Source organism: Sceloporus occidentalis, unplaced genomic scaffold (assembly GCF_023333645.1).
Source record: "Sceloporus occidentalis isolate IW3139 unplaced genomic scaffold, rSceOcc1.0.p SCAF_6, whole genome shotgun sequence".
In the NCBI taxonomy this organism is placed as follows: domain Eukaryota; kingdom Metazoa; phylum Chordata; class Lepidosauria; order Squamata; family Phrynosomatidae; genus Sceloporus; species Sceloporus occidentalis.
The window spans coordinates 78,927,337-78,940,589 of record NW_028316986.1 but is presented as its reverse complement, the minus strand read 5'-3'; the positions used below and the strand labels follow the sequence as shown (position 1 = coordinate 78,940,589).

General features: G+C 37.0%; 1 protein-coding gene across 1 annotated transcript in view; it reads left to right on the top strand.

Moving 5' to 3' along the window:
- The window catches only part of TIAM2 (TIAM Rac1 associated GEF 2), a 156,746-nt gene that overhangs the window by 57,615 nt on the left and 85,878 nt on the right, over nt 1-13,253 (top strand). The window contains exons 5-8 of the mRNA XM_089530152.1: nt 1,737-1,909; nt 6,335-6,559; nt 8,565-8,750; nt 12,108-12,254. Coding sequence (XP_089386278.1) covers nt 1,737-1,909; nt 6,335-6,559; nt 8,565-8,750; nt 12,108-12,254 — 731 coding nt within the window. The remainder of the gene's footprint in view (nt 1-1,736; nt 1,910-6,334; nt 6,560-8,564; nt 8,751-12,107; nt 12,255-13,253) is intronic.

Genomic DNA, 13,253 nt, shown 5'->3' with positions numbered 1-13,253 from the left:
TTTTGGTGACCCCATTAATTCCATAAGGTTTTCCTAGGCAAGGAATACTTGGAGGTGGTTTTGGCATTTTCTTCCTTCTGAAATATAGTCCATCCAAGTAGTAACTAGAGCTAACCCAGTTTAGGTTTCAAGATAAGACAGGATGTGGTGCCTTTAGGATATTTAGACTCAATTTGGTGCTAATAGGGATGTTAATTCTTGTCTCATTCTTTCATAGAAGAATGAAAAACTGTTCCCCCTTCTGCTTGCAAGACAGTGATAGAATTTCTATTATTCTTGAGGGAACTTTCACAATTCTGAGAACATTTTTTTTTTTTTTTTTTTTTTTTTTTTTTTTTTTTTTTTTGCAATTGTGGTAGCTGTAATAATTGGTACCATGTTGCCTTGGCTTCCAAAAATCAAAACGATCAGTTTGATCGTGTTCATGTTTTTGATCAGTTAGTCAGTCTTTGCATTCTCTCTGTGTCTATTGAGTGTTTGGCTTCATTAAGAGAGACGGTAGTTTTGTGCAAATTGTGGAAGCTCAAGAAGAAGAAAAGATTATGACTGGGCTGATACAGCCGACTCTAAAGGGGTGGCATCACACTGCCCCTTTGTGTGCCAGATCAGAGCTGCAGCAACTGTACACCGTGGCCCCGATCCGGCATTTTTCCACCTCCAAAAGAAGTGGCAAAATGCCGCTCTTTTGAGGGGCAGAAAAAGGGCACCCTAGCTGCTGCCAAAACATGGTGAAGCTGCTGCATGTGCGGTCAGCTGTGCGGATTCCTGGCAGCATGGGGGCAGCTTCAGAGTGTGTGGCATCTAAACACTGCACCCAGGCACCACCTGGCCCTTACTGCTAATCTGTTTTGCCCCATTCTCGTGCTGTAGGTGAGACATCCCAGTGAACATTTGACAGGCTGTCTCAATGTGCCTAGAGAGGCAGTCTCTTCAAGAACAATTAATTTAGCAATATTTCTTCACATCCTTAGCTGCTAACAGAAAGCAACTTTGTGTATTTGCTAACAGAAAACAGGAATGCATACAGTGTGTCTGTGTATGCACCTTCAAGTCAACTGTTAACTTATGGTGACCCCATGAATTTCATAGGGTTTTCTTAGGCAAGGTGGTGTTGCCAGATCCTTCCTCTGAAATTTTGTTGTTGTTGTTGTGTGCCTTCAAGTTTTTCTTGACTTTTAATGATCCTTACTGGGCTTTCTTGGCAAGACTTATTCGGGGGGGGGGGGGGTTGCTCTGAGACTGAGAGAGTGTGACTTACACAAGATCACCCAGTGGGTTTCCATGGCTGAGAAGGGATTCAGATCTTGGTCTCCAGAGTCATAGTCCAGTACCCAAACTACTACACTATGCTTGCTCCCTCTGAAATATACTGGTAGTATATTATGTTAAACCAGAGATCTGAATTTTGCACACTTTCAAATGTTGTTAAACCATTCCTTCCAGTATTCCTTGGCATATGTTATGCTGGTTAGAACTGTTCATTGTAGCAATCCATGGACATAAAAAGGGACACACAATTTCCAGGCCTGCTATAAACAATCATTTGCACACATCTGCAGATTGTTATGGGGCCAGAGTGGCCAGGTGCTTGGTAACACTTGATGTAACCTTTGATCTTAATATGGAGAATTGCTTCCAGTTCTAAGTGCGTGTGTTAATCCTGTCTTTCAGGAAGAGAAGGTTTAAAGACATAAACCAAAACCTCATTTTCCCTGTTTTTTTTCTCTTTTATAAAGGATGCACCCTGCTGTTTTATGAGACTTATGGGAGGAATTCCATGGAGCAGAACACCTCACCTAGATATGCTCTTTTTGCAGAAGATAGTATAGTGCAGTCTTGTCCAGAACACCCCAAGAAGGAGAATGTTTTTTGTCTCAGCAATTCCTTTGGAGATGTCTACTTATTCCAGGTATTTATGGCATTGGTTTTGGTTCATAATTAATTGAAATTTGTTAGATATTTGGTCAAATTTAGTTTAAATTACAGGCATACAAAATTTAAAATAGCAACAGTGCTCTTGGAAAGAATTTCAGATTACATGGACTTGGCTGTTTTCCTATTGGATATTCCATAAAGCTCAGATAAGTCCTTTCCTTTGGGAATTCAGGACATCAGGCCATGCATAATATGGCAATCCTGGCAGCAAACTGGCAGCATACTGTTCAGCTCCCTGGGATACAAGAAAGAAGTTCATTACATTGTCAGCAAGGCTTTCACCTCATTAAAGAAAATTTAGTCAGTTTGTTACTATGAGTTTTAACTGCTCTGATTAAGCCTGCATAAATTTGCATATAAATAGAAAAGTCATTCTGGAAAAATGGCTTTGTTTTTAGATGATGCTTTTATGTACTGAAGTAACTATTATCTTAGAAGAGGCATTCCTCCCACCTATGTGAGAATAACTCTTTTAAAATGGTAACTGCTACTCATGGCTTTTCTAAATACTTTGTTTAAAAAGAGTTTTCTTTTTTTAAAAAAAAAACACAACCAGAATAATTAAAAACATCTTTTTAATCAGTGAACTGATTAACCATTGTCAGAAATCTCTGAAACTTTTATTTGAAGTTAAATGGCATCCCTATCTTGGACAGTGAAAAAAGTGGATAAAAAGAAAACTGGTGCTGGAGAAGAGTGTTAAGAATACCTGGACAGCTAAAAAGACAAACAAATGGGTCCTTGAACAGATCAAGCCTTAACTCTACCTGGAAGCCAAGATGATTAAACTGAGGCTATTGGATTTTGGTCACATCATGAGAAGGCATAACTTATTAGAAAAGACAATAATGCTAGGAAAGTTATAAGACAATAGAAAGAAAGGAAGACCACACACCAGATGGATAGACTAAGAGCTTTATCACACTAGCGAGATCCCGCAAGAAAATGGGAGTTAAACGAGAGTTAAGTTAAATTCGAATTTAAATAGAACTTGCAAATTCAGAAAGTTTATCACACTAATTGCTGCTAAAACGAAATAACGCGAAGTTAATCTGCAGTTAAAGCAGAGGAAACCAGCAGCTTTTAAAATTCGGTTTGTTCCACTTTAACTGTGGATTAACTTTGCATTATTTCACGCTAACTGCAATGTCGTGTGATAAACTTTGAGCATTTCTGGCTTATCTTTGCATTTTATCCCGTTTTCCTGCGGGATCTTGCTAGTGTGATTCAACTCCTCAATCAGGGAAGTCATGGGCCTGAATCTACAAGAGCTAATCAGAGCAGTGGAGGATAGGTAGGCTTGGAAATGTCTCATTCACAGGGTTGCCATTAGCCAGGACTGACTCAAAAGCAACTAACAATAATAATAGTGAATTTTCACCCCACTTCCAACAGTACATGATATAATGTCCTGTGATATCCTGTACCACATATTGGCTGCCATTGGTTGGTTCTGCAAAATACACTGAGTTGGATCCACACTTAGTTTTATTTCCTAGACTTGTCTTGTGAATTTATATTTCTATCTCTTTGAGGTAGGAAAGCCTGTAAGACACCTTTGGTCCATTCCTCAGAGATAGCTCTACAATTATTCATTTTTAAATGACTCTTGTACAGTAATAATTAACAAATGAACACCAATTAAATTCCAAATGAAGTTGGACATTTGCCAAAACAAAAGGACAGTTTAATTACATTTTTAAAGGAAAGTGGTTGATCTAAATTAGAATTACAGCATTACTCTCCAGAAATTATTTAGTCATTAATTTATTAAGTCATTAAATGAGGTACAGTGCTAGAATGCCAAATATTTTATGTTGACTTGTTGGTTCTTTACCCAAAGATTGATTTTCCTGGATTTTGTCCTTCCAGGTTGGGAATTACAGAGTTTATGTTATATGACAGCAACTTGGAAAGGGAAGGACTTTTTTCATCTAAATGGCCTGTCTATATTCTGTAGCAAATATTTTGTATAGGTTAATCATCTGTCCGTGCACACTGAATTTTGAAGCTCTTAACCACTGAGATTTTGGCTAAAATCCATGTGGGAATCAGTAAGTTAGATAAAGAAAGAAAATAAGGAGACAAGATTGTAAGACAAAGAGAAAGGAAAAGCAAGAGAAGAGTTTTTAGTGGGGTGGGTGAGTAATGAACATTGCAAAAATTCATGCAGCTCTTCATTGCTCTCCAAAACTCAAAACAAGGAGGGGGGCAGGAAAAGTAAAATGGTACAGTAGATGCATTTTTCACTTTTTTCCCCTGGCAAGACTTTCAGTGCAATAAAGTAACATTAAGTTTAAATGTCAATTTAAAATTAACTTAACTGTCAAATGTGCCCTTTTTACTTTTTTTGGCTTATTAATATTAACTTAATGTGTTAATGTACTCTCCCACTTACTTTTCCATTTCTGCTGTTGTGTCTTGGATATGCAAGAAACTAGAAAGACAGACTCCTTACCAACTGTGGTAGCATATTCTACACACGGATAAAGCCAGCTTTCAGTTACTTTTGCTTCAGTTGCCTTATGTCAAGATCCTACTCGGCAAGAACACCCCTGAGCTTAGCTGGCTTAGCTTTTTGTCTGATAAAAAAAAGGTTCCTTTACAGACACAGACATTTTTGTGGGAAGCTGGGTAGCTCCCTGGCTGGAAAATTAAAACTCACTACTTAATAACCTTGGGTGAGCTGGTCATTGAGATGATTTCTTTGATGCTTGGTTATCCTAACATATGCATGGAAATGTGAATATAAGTCTGTAGCTGCCTAGTTCTTCAGCTATATTTCCGGAAGGAGAAAGGAGACTGGATTTGTCCTAGATGCATTAGAAATCAATGAAAGGTCATGATCAATTTTTGTCATACAGGGTACATAACTGGCTAGGGCATTCTAAAAGATGTTTTCAGATTGCACAAAAAGTAACTTTACAGTGCTCCACTGTATAAGAATTATAATTTGGATTTATAGTTTGAAAATATATCTTTTTGGTCTACAGCAGTACTTCTCAGACTATCTGATGTCAGAAAACACAATCATTTTCCCCCAGTTTACCAGGGACTGGTAACATATTTGGGCTCATTGGCTACAATTGTCTATCCTTCTTGGATACTCTCCAGGATTTATTGTTAATAGCTGTGTGCCTTCCAGTTGTTTGCAATTTACGACAACCCTAAGGCAAACCTATCATGGGATTTTCTTGGCAAGATTTGTTCAGAAGATATTTCCCATTACCTTCTTCTGAGGTTGAGAGCATGTGAGTTGCCCAAGGTCACCCAGTGTGTTTCATGGTTGAGCAGAAATCAAGGCCTGGTCTCCAGAGTTGTAGTCCAGTACTCAAACCACTGTGTCATGCTGCTCAGGAGCCAATGATCTGGTGAAGACACCGGTCCAGGAATCACCACTTTGAGGAGCACTGGTCTACCCCATGGTCTGTCTCATTGGTCAACACCATGATGGCTGGAGTTTCTGGGAATTGTAGAAAAAAATGAAACTTTTTGAAGCTCTGCTTTTGGGAAAGTATGAAGGCACATATTTACTCTGTAATACACTGCTTTGATTATGTTGCTGATTTTAATGATTTTACTATTTAAAATTGTTTTAGTGATGTCAGTTGGGTGCTATTTTTGTGGTAAGATGGATCAAAATTTAAAAACAGAAAATTCATATACTAAAAATTCTGATATACCATGAAATAAGTGATCCTACACATTGGGACAGAAGAGGACAAATTCAGCATGTGGACTTTTTTGGCTAGGAGTAGCCAAAAGAAATAGCAAAATAATAGGTACGGTATACTGGATTAGCAACCAACTAGCCATGCAAATTTGCCTGTTTCAAGATAATAAATGAGGGAGGCATCTCTGTAACCAAGGGCTGTAACCAATGACCCGTAATGCATTGTGGGGTAGCATTGTGCAAACACATTAGAAAGTATCCATAAACTGCTGTTCGATAGTTAGTAAATGTGCCATCTTATTTTTTCCTTCTTGGAGTTACAGTACTTTCAAATGTAAATTCCATCCTATTTGGTTCTTCAGAATTAAACTAATGATAGGTTACATATAATTGCCATCCCTGCAGCCAGATATCATGTGATGAATTCCATCTTTTATACAAAGTTCTTCCTCTTTAGATAAAAAGTAAGCATTACTAGTAATTACAGTTGCCAACTATTCAAGACAACATTATTCTAGCAGAACCCTTTTATTATTTGTGGCTTGAGGCAAAAAGTTGCATGCAAGCATCATGAAGCTATGGGATAGAGAGAATAAGAGAGACCCCACTTAAGTTGACCGCACACAGTTATCCTTGTCTGATGTTGATTTTGGAACCAGCAAGATTCTATTTTAGCATTTTGTTTATAATGTTGCTTTTGCTTTTCTTTCTTTCTTTTTTGTTTAGGCTACAAGCCAGACTGACCTTGAAAACTGGGTTACTGCCATACACTCAGCTTCTGCTTCCCTCTTTGCAAAGAAACTTGGGAAAGAGGATACAGTTAGGCTGCTGAAAAATCAGACCAAAAGCCTTATTCAAAAAATTGACATGGACAGCAAGATGAAAAAGATGGCTGAACTACAACTCTCAATTGTTAGTGATCCTAAAAACAGGAAAGCAATTGAGAACCAGGTACCAAATAATTACATACTTCCCATATGTTTATTTCTGCCAAGCTGCTATTGTCTAGCGTATGTAGTTTCTTAATATTTTGAGGCAGGAAACAAAAAGTTCTTATGCATATGTGTTGCAAATGAGGAAGTCATTTTTGCCCATGCAATGTTATAGAAAGGCATGAGCCTATGTTTAAGAAAATCTATCAAGGGCAACTACTTTTTTTACTGAAATTATGTTTCTTATATGTGGGAATTTATTTATGTGGAATTCTGAAAGAGAGAAACAGTTGAAAAAAAAATAAATTCCTTGCAAATTGAGGTCTCTGTCTGCCCTAGGAAAACAGTATACATATTCATTCATTAATTTAAAAATTCTACATTGAATATTTGTTATACCCCCAGCCATTTCACATCAATATAATATCACTACAGTTAAAAAGGACATTTAAATCAAGAATAAAAGAATGTCATAGCTAGATAAAATTCAGACATAATGAAAGTCTGGCAGAAAAAATAACTGTATTTCTAATGTACAATAGTGGGGAGGCTACTGTAACTTCTTGTGGGAAGGAGTTTCCACAGTTGAGGAGTTGCCACTGAAAAAGCTCTGTCCTGTCTCTATCAATCATACCTACTTTTGATAGCAAAGTACATAGCAAGGCTTCTGGAGATGCTTCCAAGTCACAAGTTAAATTTTTTTGTGCTTTCCATAGTGGTAGAATTCAGATATAGCTGTATTAGTCTGTAGAATCAGTATAGAGAGATCTTGTAGCACCTTTGAGACTAACTGAAAGAGAGATGTTGGCAACATGAGCTTTTGTAGACTTCCATCTACTTCCTTAGATGCATCTACAAAAGCTCATGCTGCCTACTTCTTTATTTCAGTTCGTCTCAAAGGTGCTACAAGATCTCTCTGCATACTTAATTTTGGTTGGTTAAATTTGGGGAGACAAATTTCCCAGGTCCTGCTAGTGTTTCTTGAAGACACTATTGCTGTTATTCTCCAAATTTGTAATGGGATAGAGCCACCACACTGTTCTTATATGTTGGTTGGTCTTTATTTATAGCAGTGTATTCATGACATGATAACTGTTCTTGCTAGTACAGAATTGCACTCATTTTATAATTTCAGGAAGGGCTGTAACTAGTGCTGGGCTTATGTGCCCTGGTCCTTCCTGTCAGAGACAGTTTTCCTCTATACATAAAGGTAAATGGAGAGTATACCTTTTCCAGATTGAAATGGATCTAGGCAGTTCTTTTCATCCAGGAACCCCTGAAGCTGGGAAACCACTATACACTCTACAACCTTGTCCAAGAAAGAGGTATTGGAGACTGGCTGGTAGTTATCTAATGCAATCATCTTCTGGAAGGGTCCTCACCACCACCATCACCAACAATAGCTTCTTTCAGGCAGGATGGAATTTTGCCTTGCTGCAAAATTTTACATTCCTCTTACCCACTTAGCCACCCCTTCTCTGGCTGGTTTTATAAGCCTGGAAGGGCATGAGTACGTACATGTTCCCTCTCACTTCTCCAAGGATCTGTCCACATCCTCAGATAGCATAAATGTAAAATGTATACAATAGTACAAGACAGGCAGGTACCAAAATTATGTCCACTATGGTGATAATACTGAACAGCTGAAAATCCTAGACTGTCATCTCTATAGAGTTCCAGGAGTTACACAGGAATGTTTTAAATTGCTACTTTATTTGTCCTGCACCTATCTTTTAAAGGTAGAGGTTTGAGGGGAAAAATCTTGGTGCTGATATGTTCATATTTAACTTTTAGAGTACTTTCACAGGACTTCCAGTTCAAAATCTCTTTTGGTATTATATCAGTTTCCATGGAAATGATAACACAATTCAACAGAATATGTTTTGAGGGCAGAGTGGACTAAACAACCAGCTGTTCTGCAAGTAATTTAGCTGCAAGAATTATGGAGCTTGGATATCCTTCCTCTCCACCCCCATACATCCCATTAATTTTTCTTCTAATATTTCTTTTGTATATGTAAATAGATCCAGCAATGGGAGCAGAATCTAGAGAAGTTCAATATTGACCTCTTTAGGATGCGCTGTTATTTGGCAAGTCTGCAAGGTGGGGAGTTACCAAATCCAAAAAGTCTCTTGGCTGCTGCCAGTCGTCCTTCAAAGATGGCACTAGGAAGGCTTGGCATCTTCTCAGTCTCATCCTTTCATGCACTGGTAAGCTTTAGGGGGCTTCATACAAGTATAATATAAAGAAAATGATCTGTGGAAAGATATCAGAAAATATAATCCCTTTTTTCACCATAGAGGATCACCTGATAACATGTTAACAAAATGTTTAGAATCTTTACAGATTCACCTCTGAACTAAAATGTTGACTTTCCTTCCTATTTGAGGAAAAACTGTTCTGAAATGATTTCTTACAATGGAAATACTTTCATACAGAAAAAGATGTGAAAAATGTTTGTGGCGGCACTGTATATGACTACTTTTGCTCTGCATCCATGCCTTAGAAAGCTGTAATTGGCCACAGCAGTGGACTGGGTGAAATAGGTGTGTGTGACCATTACACATGATTTGCATGTAGGTTTTTTTAGTACTTCTTTTTCTTTCATAGAACTGCTTACTGTATAGGAAATTTGTTAGATATGAAAAAAAAGGAAGAAAGAAAAAGTAAAAGAACAAAACAAATGTTTGAGTCCTTTTCCTTTTTGGTCTCAAAACATGCTCCCCCAATTCAGTGCCTTCTGTATACTTGGGACTATAAAAACTAGCACTGATTACCATTAACCATGATAGGCCAGTGGAGTGATGGGAATTGAGTTCCAAGACATCTAGAAAGCACAAGGTTGGGGAAGGCTCTGCTAAAGAAAGTAAACATGTATTATATTTTGTTGAAAAAATGAAGTGAAGGTTCTGGCCAAGATGGCCAACATTTAGTAGCACAATTTATGTGCAGCTCCTAGTTTTTCAAAATTGATTAATATTATTAAGTGTATAAAGATATGGAAGGATTCCACAAGGGCAGAAACATAGCTTCCTGTATAATCCCCCGGCTCAGGAATGGGCTGGAGATCTGTCTGGAAGAGATACTCACCCTGGAAATTACAGCTTTCTTCACTGCAAAGCTGAAGAATCACAAGGATTCATTAAGGTCAGCTAGATGTAAGCTTCTCCAAACACAATTTTGTGATATTATAAATCCATTAAGGTCAGTTAGACAGAAGCTTCTCCAGACAAAATTTTATAATATTATTGAAGAACCTTGAATAGCCAATGTTGAATGAGGATGGAGAAATCCTCCACTTGATTGGTGATTTATTATGCTCACGTGAGAACAATTAGTTTGCATGATAAATATTTGATAAGCAATTTTCATTCAGAAACTATTGCCAAGTGAAATTAAATGAAGCTAAAAGCTGAGAGAGACTGATTGCAGAACACTCAAAATTGAAGGTTAAATTAAGTGGGCATTTGTACTAGAAATAATAAATAGAATTAGTGTCTGCAAGACTTAAACAATTGAAAGGTCTGTATGGAAGCCATATATTAGAAAGGATAAATAAATATTGTCTCTGACGATAGAATTTAAACAGAGAGTGATTTACATTTCATGAAAAACATCTAGAGCTGAACTAGATGAAACTGATCCTGTATTCAATAAAATTCAAGCATTAGTATCTCAGATGTCTAACCAGACTTTAGATTTCATTCTCTCTGTCTCTCTCTGCCTGTCCCTCCCCCTGCCATTTCTTATCTTTGATTGTATATTATTTTGATTGTAAATTATATGTGTTAAAGATTAATAAAAATAATCTGAAAAGAAAAGAAAAAGTGAAGTGAAGAAATAGTATAACTTATACTTTCTAGTAAAAAAGTCTTTCTTAATTAGATAAATTTCAAATATTTTGCTTCTCTTAGTCATTTTGATCCTTTTTGGGGGGAAAAAGGTTGTTGCAGTTTATGGCTGACATATATAAAAATAACTGTAAGTTATCTAGCTTGTCATTCTGGTCTCAGTGGCCAGATAGATTCCTATGGGATGTTTATTAGCATTAGAATGCCACTGTGTTGCTCAAGTGGTATTTTGAGGCATATCACTTCTGGTATTGGAAGTAATATACAGTGGTACCCCGGGATACGAATTGATCGCGTTACGAAATTTCCGGGGTACGAAAAAGTTAGATTGGAAAAAACTGTTCCGGGTTACGAACTATTTTTCGGGTTACGAAATTCATTTCGGCGCGTTTCGGCGCGAAATTCAAATGCGAAGCGCGGCTAGCGGCTTTCCAGCGCTAACGGAAAGCCTTTTCGGGTTGCGAAATGTATCGGGTTACGAACGGAGCCGCGGAACGAATTAATTTCGTAACCCGAGGTAGCACTGTATCACTATTATGATAAGTATGTAAAGTAATACCTAATCTAATGTTAAGTAATATCCAATAAAAACTGATCAAATTTTAATCCATTTTGAAAATATATTTATTGATTTAGAATGACTATACTAGTACCCATTCATTCATTCATTCATTCATTCGTATCCTATTTTTTTCTTATCCCTGAGTCTCAAGGTGGATTGTGGAAGTTAAAACTGATACAAGTTTATTTATTTAAAATATTTAATATATATCATCACACATCCAATGCCCTTGTGATGGTTACCAATAAAATACCTAAGAGAGACCTTTGCCCAGGTTTTTGCAATATTCACAATTCATATCATTTAACCTCATATAAAACACACTCTTTTACTATGTATATTATAATGCACCCCTCACTTCTGAAATAAAGCCAAGTAACACCATACCATTCCCTGTTGGCTTCTTTACAAGAAGCTTATGTGTTTTTAGAAAGGATATATTTTGCATTGCTGGGATGGCATGTGGGTATGCTTCTTGTGTGTGTGTGTATGTTTAATTATTTTAGGCTGCAGTCCTGTTCACACATACCTAATCTCAATGTAACACTTTTCTAAATAGACATTCTTAGGATTGCTGCCTGATTGTTCTTTTTTTTTTGAAAGGGGGATGACAACTTGCAGCAAAACTACTATTGCCTCTTATAAGCCTGTTTTGGGGAAGAAGCAATTCTGTCTTTCATCAGAATATGAGGGGGAACCTTTCTTCTTGAATGGAAAGGATGTGTAGATGTACCGTAAGGACCATAGCAGAACAAATAATCATTCACAAGGGCTGTGGAAATATTTCAACACACTTCAGATTTCATTGTTTTATCTTATATTGTGAGCTACCTTGTATCTCATATTGGGGAAAAAAGTAGGATGTAAATTAAACATGAATAAATAATTCAATACAATTTTATATTATACCTCATTGTATTTTTGACTACTTCTTTGAAAAAAGATGATCATTATAATCTTTATTTATATCCTGCCCATTCCCCAGTTCAGTACTCAAGGTGCCTTACAAAAGTTAAAAGAGATACAGATATGAGATAAAGAAAATATGGCCAAGTGTCGGTGTCTGATCTAACCCTGCCTTCTCTCTCTTACTCTCTCAATCTCTCTCTCTCCTCCCACCATACCTTTATTTCCCCCTATCTTTTCTGTCTTAGATCTGTTCTAGAGATGAAGCAGCCCTTAGGAAGCGTACACTGTCTCTATCACAGAGGGTGCGGAGCAAGAAGGGCCTGTTTTCCTCTCTTAAGGGATTGGACACCCTCGCAAGAAAGACGAAAGAGAAAAGACCTTCCATTACACAGGTGGTTCTCAATTGAGTCATATAATTCATATTCATATTGTCTAATTCATATATATCTGAATTCATTATTATTTGATAAGTGATGTAAAGAATAAATGGTTTGAATAAGCTAGACTGCTTGGTTAGTGCAAACAGTGGCTTGTAGAAATCCAATAAGGAGTCATTACCCACACCCTGTGCACTAGGGATGGAAATAATATTTAAAACTGTTTTTTAGAAACTAGTCAAAAGTGTGTTTTATGGGTTTTATATGAAATGCTGATGAGAAGAATCATAAACTGACAGGAATCTTCTCAGTTTGGGACTCATGCTGTGTAAAAATTTGTGTATGGTTGTTTGTGCCAGAAAAAAAGTTGTTATTGGGGATTTATTCTGCATAAAATTCACACACGGTTCATTTGCATAGATAACAGCATTTTCTTCACAGAAATCAGTGTGCTGGAATTAATATTTGTGCATTGAAATATTAGTTTCCACACAGAAAATACTGTTTTGTATGCAAGACAACCACATGCCAATTTTACATAGAGCAAATCCCAATTACAGCTTTTTTTCTGTGCAGAAAACAACTTTCCTCATTAAAATACTATTTTCCTCCACGTAAAATGCTATTTTCTGTGCAAAACAGCTACATGCGACTTTTGTGTAGAATAAGTCCTGAATTGCAAATAGCTTTCAAAAACGGTGTGGTTTTCGAAGACTTTCTCATAGCGGGAAGAGAATTGCTGAAATTACTTGTTGCTATCTTTGAGAAGAAATGTAGTGAAGAATTACATCCCTACGATGCACACACCATGACATTGGCAGGTACAGGGCACCATTCTTGTCTTGACATGTCACTGTGATGGACTATTGTAAGCCTATCTGACTTAGTACTAGCAAAAAAATTGGTTGCCTTTTGTGTCAAGTCAAGCTATCAGCTAGTCCTAGAATAGACCTTACCCAGAAATCTATCACAATGCTAGTGTAATATATGAATTGGAGATGCAAGGTATTGAGT